Source organism: Bidens hawaiensis, unplaced genomic scaffold (assembly GCF_021521415.1).
Source record: "Bidens hawaiensis isolate Kalapana, Puna unplaced genomic scaffold, B.hawaiensis_p1.1 tig00026897_1, whole genome shotgun sequence".
Lineage (NCBI taxonomy): Eukaryota > Viridiplantae > Streptophyta > Magnoliopsida > Asterales > Asteraceae > Bidens > Bidens hawaiensis.
The window spans coordinates 150,497-159,309 of record NW_027494341.1 but is presented as its reverse complement, the minus strand read 5'-3'; the positions used below and the strand labels follow the sequence as shown (position 1 = coordinate 159,309).

Sequence of the window (8,813 nt, the reverse complement as noted above, 5' to 3'; positions counted from 1 at the left end):
TTTGGCGTTTGGGTTGCCGTTTTCGGTGTCGTTGATGCTTAGAAGGTCGTTGAAGCCGATTGGGTTCTTTAGGAAGATGGAGGAGCAAGGGAGGTTGCAGATTTTGACTCTTACGCTTCAAGTTGCGAAGAGTTTGAATGTGTTTTTTGTGAGGTTGAATGTGGTGTCGTATTTGTGTATCGGTGTTGCTTCGCTTGGGTTGCTTGTTATTGCCTTGTATTGATGGTTTGTCATAGAATCATAGAATGTTACAGGCTTAAATAATGAATTTGATTAAGAAATTGTTTGGTGTCTTGGTGGATATGGAAAATTTTGTTGTTTTTTGTTGCTTTTTATGACTGATTTAAACATGTTATGTGTTCTAAATTTTGTTGGTCCAATGGTTGGATTGTGAATTAGGATCTTAGTAGCCTGAAATTGCTTTAATGTTGATATAAAACCTTGTTACCGAGTATCGATGGCAACTTGTTACTAGGGAAGTGGAGCTACAGCTAAGGGGAAGCTCGTACCACGTCAAGTTATTAATGACGCATTACTACTGATCGTCGGCTAATGCAGAGGAGTTCCGGCTATTAGAAGTTGTCATTGAGATCATGTTGTTGCAGAACTATGGTTCCTGTCGAGGTTTAAAGTTGTTGCTGAATTATGGTTCATGTCGAGGTTTAAGTTCCTACTGTTTTGAAGTTCCTACTAACAGAGTGGTTCCTTGTTAAGTTTTAAGGACCGAGCTCACTGAGTTGGAGATTGATATGAAAGAATATACATCTTTTCTGTATTTGCATCATTGTTTGTAATCAACGGGTAGAATATATTAGACTTGATTCTAGATTAGAGAAACTGATACTTCTGTTTTATAACATTCGACGAATTTTATTCAAGTAAAACCTTTATGTGTTCTTCATTTCAATCAGAAGTGGATCAAACCCTGAATTGTGAGTGCTCTGCGGCCTCGCCTAATTGTTTTATTTTAAGTCTGAGTGGGAGCTGGTAATGCGGTCGCATCAATCTTAACATAACAAGTAATTGTGCTCCCTGTCAAATTTGTTGGGATTTAACAAAGATTATAGCCGAGGTATTATATATGCTTTTGGGTACTACTAACCAAAGCTGTTAGTAGGGCTGCAAGTTGCATTCGCAAGGTGACAGGTTTACATGAACACGAACACGGTGGCACGCATTGACAAGTTCAAATGAAGATGAGGTGTGTAACACGAAAAATACTCTTGACCTCTAGTTACATCAGTTTTTTTATTTTTTTAAGCAGTTATATCTGTTTAGATTTATGGTCAAGTTATTATATAAGCACATTTTAATAAAAAGATACATAAACAAATAGGTTTAACAGGTCAACCATCGGTTTGACACAAACACAAGTTGTTTAGCGAAACATCTTTCGTAGGTTCGAGTGAAACAAACCCAATCCCATTACTAAATCTAAACGACTAAACCCGTGAGTTTCAAGCAAGGACTTAGGTCTTGTATTTTCACAAGATGTCTTGCATGCTGACATGTTTTGTTTAGCGGTTTAAAGCAAGAGTTGAAACTTCATAATCCAATCTTAATTCTTATATTTAAATATCATCTTCATCAACAAGAAGCAGATCAGACATCAATGTGGAAAAAAGCCAAACTAACCCAAAAAGAATCCACAAAAAAACCCTGCCACTAACCCTATCACATCCTCACTAACTCTTTGGCCCCTGTTGCAAACAAGCTTGTCGTTATTTACCACGAGATTTAGAACTTTAGAACGCTGAATGATCGAATTGCCAAGTAATAAATGCTCAGGTGGCATTGCCGGGATTTCCATGTGTCTTGGCGGCTTCAGTCCGGACATAAGTAAGGCTCCGTGGGGTGGTGGCAGTAGGACTTGGGATGGCATCAGAAGATGGGGAGTTTTGAGCATCACGTTTCCATTGAAAGCTTCTAGCACCGCCTTTGATTGGGAGGCGCGACCGGTATATGCCACCTATGCCTCTCGGGAAAGGAGCCCCTCTAACAAATCTCGATGCAGAAGCCCGAGCAACACGGGGCCATGATGTCACTGGTGCAGCTTCTTGTTGAACAGAGCTTTTCTTTATAACCTGCATAGTACACAAATGCTTAAAACTTATTAATGTCAAATAGTTATCCTTCCGTTTTTGGTAAACCTTGTAAACATCAAAATCCTTTAGTTAAATTCAATTTATTGAAATGTAAATGTTACCCAAATTCCATGTCAATTGAGCATCGTATTGGTTTTAAATGAGCACCCAATATATCTATGGGGTCAAGATCGGGTAAAACTGAAACCAACCATGTGAAGTGTACGAAGCGAAAGAGCTAAACACGTTGTGGTATTTTTGTAATTACTACGGATAGAGTAATTATGCAACATCAACATACGCGTAGAGTAGCGTAATTCAATAATGTTGTAGCGTCATTACTCGATTTAGAGTTATTACCAAATGCCACCGTGTGTTTTGCCCATTCGCTTCGCACACCAAAACCATTTATATTTGATCCTGACACTACACACACACACACACAGATATATATATATATATAGAGAGAGAGAGAGAGAGATGGACCTTAAGAATACGTGACATGAAGGAGGTACCATCCAGAGACAAAGCATTTTCTGCTGCTTCTTTTCTCATGAACTCCACATAAGCTGACCTGCATAAGGATGATTCGGTTGTTACTTTGGTCATTAAGCTTATTATTAAGTCAAAAGAGAGAGAATAATGACAAACCCTTTTGGCTGCCCAGTTGCTGCTTCGGTTACAATGATCACTTTCAGCACATCCCCAAACTTGTTAAAGTGCCGAGAAATACCTTCCTTAGTAGCTGCAAAATGGACCTGTATAAAACAAACAGCTTTAAAATCATATAAGACAAAACCACATGAACACAACCTATGACTTAACAAGGTTTTGTTTTTACATTGCTAACAAAAATGGTGCGCGAATCTGCATCTTCAGTAGGTTGATTAATAGTACTGACACCTGCACAAGGAAAACAAATAATAATTACGATTAACCACACATATGCTAAATCAGAATTACAAAAATCATATATACCCTACTTTCATGAATTTTACTTGATGTCAATTCAACCCCTTTTAATTATATTTGTCTAAACCCAGCCTTTTAATTTGGATTTTGATAGACATCGCGATAAGCAAGCAAACCGAAATGCCGTTCTCTCCTCTTTTGTTCTCTCAACAGTAGTAATCTAACAGTTGAATCCTTATGTTCGAATCAGATAATCGACCCAGGTATAATCGATGATAATCGAACGACAAGCAATATGACATATTGAAAAACTATGTTTATGGGTAAAATAAAATTTTACGTTAAAAGGGTTAAATTTTATTCTTTTTTTTTTGCTAAAAATGGGTAAATAAATAAATTTGAAGTTAAAGCGGGGCATATATGAAATTTTAAAGTTTGAGAAAAATAAGGGTAAGATGATCATTTATTGAATTATTTTTGATGAATTGGGTATATTTGATATTTTGACCACTTTGTAAGAGCATGTGTCATATTTTCAGTTTGGCATGGTCATATATGAAACAAACCATAATTGCTCATTAAAAACAATTGAACTTGTCTAACTTACCAGTTGACAGCAGTGTCTTCTGAACCTCCCTTTGAGCTTGTATAATGGATATCCCCTGAGTACAAAAACAAATGTAACAAACAATATTACTCAACTTTATTTACAAAAATGATATTTACCAAGTTGAATGCAATCTTACATTTCCATTGCTATTGTTACCAGTGTGCTTAGCCTCCTCCACAAGTTTCGGAACACTCGTGTCTGAAACCACTCTTGTTTTATTTACACTAGAATACTTATTTACTATCTTATTAGAGGAAGGTTTATAGCTTGTGCCATCAACAACATATGAAGCATTGATGTTGTTATACTTATAATCCTCATTATGTGTAAAATCAGTAGCCTCTGTAATTCGAGTAAAACCCTCATCATCTTCTGTGAATTGGTCAGCAGGGTTTGTGCTACGACCGAGTCGGTCAAACACGTTTCCTGAAGGTTTGACTTTTACAGCGTCTTCGGCAGCGGCTGCAACGGCTTTAATGGCGACTGGCATGGTTTTAGGGACTCTTGCAAGTAAAGGGTGTCTTTCTTCAAGTGGTGAGTCATCAGCGGGTGTAGAAACTACAGACCGCAAACGCTTAAACGATGGCTCGGATGTTAAGCCAGGCGACCGGGAAGTGTCAACCGCGTCTCGAACCGCAAACTGAAGCAGTCTTCGTGAGGCGGATAGCCTTGGTTTAGGGACGGCTTCTCTCTGAAAGCAAACAAATAAACAAATGCTGTTATATATGTATATAGGTGTGTGTGCATAAGAAGAGGTTCATTACAAAAGAGCAAATTATTGCCAGAACAAAAGAAACAAACCTAAGTCATTTAATTTTTTTCTATCAATGGTTCATATTTATAGAAACTTTTACTGCTTAGGTACAAATGTCTGTGTTATTATATAGTACCATTAAACTAACTTGTTCACGTGTGTGTTTTTTTCACTTTTAAACGTTTATCTACACATGTGTAGGATTATAAATAAACAAACTTAGTTTATATATTTTTAAGAATATTAAAAGAGACGAGTAAACAATTCATTTCAACCATTTTTTGCATCTTAAAACTTTTTAAATTAGAAAATTGAATAATTTGTTTTGTTCTTTTTGTTCTCATAGAAAATAGTCTTCTGTGTAGACTGTAGATTGTAGAACCCTCCCCTATTTATATGTATATATAGAAGTTCTTAAAATGATTAGAGCTCTGAGAGAACCTAACCCTATGTATAATTGTATACACACACACATATATAGATAGATAAACGACAAGTATAAGAAAAAAAGAGTTCAGACCTCGACTTGTGATTTCAATTCAGTGTGACCACGTTCACCACTCCGGCCTCTTTTTCTGTGAATTACTGATTGAGGCGGCGGTGATCGGTTTTTTTGGTTTTTATCATCTTCTGACTTAATATTTGCAATGATGGCACTGCGAAGCGGAGGCGGTTCATCTGGATCTCTTACAATCCCTTTCCACTCTTTGCTCCTTCGATTTGTGGATACTCTATCAGAATCTATCATCTCTGATTCAGAACGAATATGAGGCTTCTCTTTGACCACTTCATCAGTATGAGATTCTTTTGATTGTGCATATAGGTCTAAGTTTGACCGCAAATGGTCCCACAGCCTGCATAGAAAAAAAAATTAAACATAATGGAAACAGTAAAAACAAGCAAGAAATACAAGTATACAACTAGATTCCCTTTTAGCTAAATATTCTTTTATTTTTCCATGAGGTAAAATTAACTTAATAGACATTTATAAGTGAATGGTTTGGACTATCTCTGGCGTTTAGATACTTAGTAAAAAACATATACTGCAATGCATTACCAAGATACGAACGAGTCACTGTCATCACCCAAAAAGACATTCAACTCATTCTTTGCTTCTTCTTTGCGCCGTCCATTTTTAAGTAAGACTATTACATATTCCTGCAAAAGCAAAACACTTGATTTAATAAGTATATCAAAACTTTAGAACTGTGAACAGGACACAAATATATATGCATCATGGATATAATTTCCTGAACTGGCAGCTCAATTTGATGCACGAACTAGATAAAACTATACAAAAAGCGGTGCGTTTTTGCGCTTTTTAAAACCAAGCCTTGTGCACTTAGCAGCTTTTCTTACATGTTAATCTTGCCAAAGAGTTTATTAAAAATATTCATATTACTATATTAGTAAAAATATGTTTCATGGCTGTCCATATGCCATCTTTCTCAAAACTTATACAAGTTTTAGCACAAAGACAAACATATCAACTGTCCTGAACTAACCAGAGGTGATGGTAAATACACAGAAGGCCACAACCCAAAAATGACTTACAAAACTTGCAAAGCAATCTAGCTTTTGTCATTGTATAAACAGATTTAAAACCTCCCATACTTGTTTTACGAGTAAAAGAATCCTTAAACAAACACAGATATCTCATTAATAAAATCACTTGCATCAACTATATCAAAATGACCTATGCAAACTCATTCTAGTATGGGAGTGCGATCTTTATGCCAGTTTCGATATAAAGTTGTGTATTTGGGTCCAAAGATTACAGAAAGCATATGACTGAAAACCACACAAGTACACAACATAATAAGCCATAAGTAACACTTCTAATGTGTGTGAAACATAATTAAAGAATGTTGAGTTTAAAGTATCTGCAACAATGGACAAAAATATAAATGTATAAACTTCCTGTGCTCAAATGCCTACTAATATTTACAACTTTTAGCAGGGAGAAGATACAAAAATGCCTTGTAACAACAATTTACAGTTTTCGTGAAAAAACAACAGTTTCAACAAAAGTATGCTAGAAAATTTGCATAAACTTAACAGCAGTGTCATAGATAATGACCAGACATGCTGACATAAAATTTATGAAAGTAAAAGTGGTTAATACAAATGTATATTGAACTTAATATTTTCAAACAAGACTTCTAGTTAACGCTGATGCAACACCAACACATTGATGTTTTCGTACAGACCATATCTGTCAGTAAAATGCCTACGATACACCGACTTTGAGAATAAATAGCAATAAGTAAACCTCCTTTTACTTGTCTAGATTCATGGCATTGGTACCTTGATAAATTTTGATTCATAGGCTTTTACATTATCTTCAAGTTTTGGTTGTTCATGCTACAATATGCCATAATATACGCAAATCACAGTTTTAGATAAATCCCTGAAAGCTTGCATAATACCATATTTACCCAACTAAAAAAACCAATATCAAAACCCGTTCACCATTATACCTTTCTATTTCTCCTTAATTTCCAATCTCTCCCCCTAATACAAGTTTTAAGGTAAGGATATATATGTCATAAATTTAAAATTGGGTACATCTGATATTTGTAGGGTATATGTGATATTACACCAAGTTTTGAGGAGGATATATAATAGTATCCCTATATGCAAAGGCAGAATTGTTCCACTGCTATAATTCCTAATATGAGAAAAGCAGATGGTGAACGTAAGTTAAGTGGTAATATTGGTGACAGCCATATACATACTCTACACAGATAGCCTATGAAACCATATGTATTTACTAAACTATTTGCTTTTATTGAGTTTAAATGGTTGTTGTAACTGAATTTACAGACTGGTTTATTTTGATTGTCAGTGTACTTCATTCTTCTCAACCAAACCTACTGAATCGGCATTGCTGAAAGCCACTAGAAAAAACTAAAGCGTATGAATGTGCATTCCCATGTCTCATTCACCTTGTTACAACAATGATACTCACAAAAATGTGATAAACCATTTATACAAAAAAAAAACAATAAAAATAAATCCCTTTGATTATACTTCTATTGCCAAAACAAGTATTCTCTCTAAACAAACAGAACAAAAACAGGAAAGACTACACGTTGATAGCACAAACTTTCATTGTACAGAGTAACTGAGTAAGCACTAAGCACAAACTCTCCACGAATTTACTAACAATAAGTTCTACAATTTCTACGTATTATCATCAATCATAAAGCTATTGATACACGAAACATACCACAAGTGTGTCGTCTGTGTAGTCTCCCATAAACTCCTTCAACTTTTCCTTCACTCGGTCCCGCAACCTTCCAGCTCCATCTCCGGAAAAAATAATTTTAAAAGTCAAATCATCAGCACTATCCATCAATCCCTTCCCAAAATACACACTCCTCAAAGTCCAATAATCTCACTACTAATCAACAACTCCTTCAAACTGAACCAAATTCAACATACATTCATGACCTCTGCACCTACACCACATTGATTAAAGTATAAAACAACAAATCAATAAAACTGCAGCTCAACACATTAACAAGCAATGCATACCACTAATCATCTCAAAATCACAGATATTAAACACTTCAATTCATCAATTCTAAATCAGAAGCAGTTATTTACTGAGGTTTGACAACTAGTATCCAGAATTTACGAAAACGATACGAAGAAACCCTAGGTTTTGATACCGAAAGTGAATGAATAATCATGTATAATAACCGGAGAGTATAAGCGAATAGAATACGAACCTCCGATGAAGAAACAACGGCGGTGGATGAGGTTGCCGTTGATCTCTATCTCCGATTACGTTTGTGACGGTGCAACTGCTGTGCCTGTGTGTGCCTAACTGCCTAATGCTAATATCAGCTTATTATTACTTCTTTCAGTATGTATGTTACTGGGCTTGGCCTACAGATCTGGTGAAGTTTGTGCGGGCTGCCCAGTTAATAATATAGCCTTTTAGTTATTTATGAGCATGGCCTATGGGTAACTTTATTTCTTCTTTTTACGGCAAATATTATTATTATTCCGCTGTTTTACGGTAAAGTTCAGGGGCTGTCTATCAAGTACACTAGTCCTGCGTTGTCAGTTATAAGTAGAAATGAGCACGGTACCGAAAATTACAATTCTGACTTTCTCATAATCTTGGCACTGGTACTGTAAATATCGGTTCGGTACCGAAGGCAAAAATTAGGGAAATACTGGTACCAAACTGAATCATATCGGTACCATACCGATTCCGAAACTTCAAAAAGTCGGTACCGACTATGGATGAGCACGGTATCGTACCGATACAGGTACCAAAAATAACAATCCCGAAATCACCAATTCTTGATACCGGTACCGGTCCAGACCTTGATACTCCAAACTTTGTGCCGATTCGGTACCGACGGTACCGAATTTGCTCATCCCTAGTACTGACGATACTGAATTTTGATATCGATACGGTACACGTACCCGTTTG

General features: G+C 36.0%; 1 protein-coding gene across 1 annotated transcript; it reads right to left on the bottom strand.

Annotated features, from left to right (window-relative positions):
- Positions 1–2,291: 2,291 nt before the first annotated feature.
- Positions 2,292–8,222, bottom strand: LOC143574312 (uncharacterized). Its single transcript, XM_077058965.1, has 9 exons — positions 8,098–8,222; positions 7,593–7,824; positions 5,418–5,518; positions 4,881–5,214; positions 3,743–4,297; positions 3,604–3,658; positions 2,926–2,987; positions 2,736–2,842; positions 2,292–2,658 (listed from the first exon to the last, which is right to left on the bottom strand). The coding sequence occupies exons 2-9, from the start codon at positions 7,716–7,718 to the stop codon at positions 2,511–2,513; spliced, it is 1,488 nt and encodes a 495-aa protein (XP_076915080.1). The 5' UTR covers positions 7,719–7,824; positions 8,098–8,222; the 3' UTR covers positions 2,292–2,510.
- Positions 8,223–8,813: the final 591 nt, after the last annotated feature.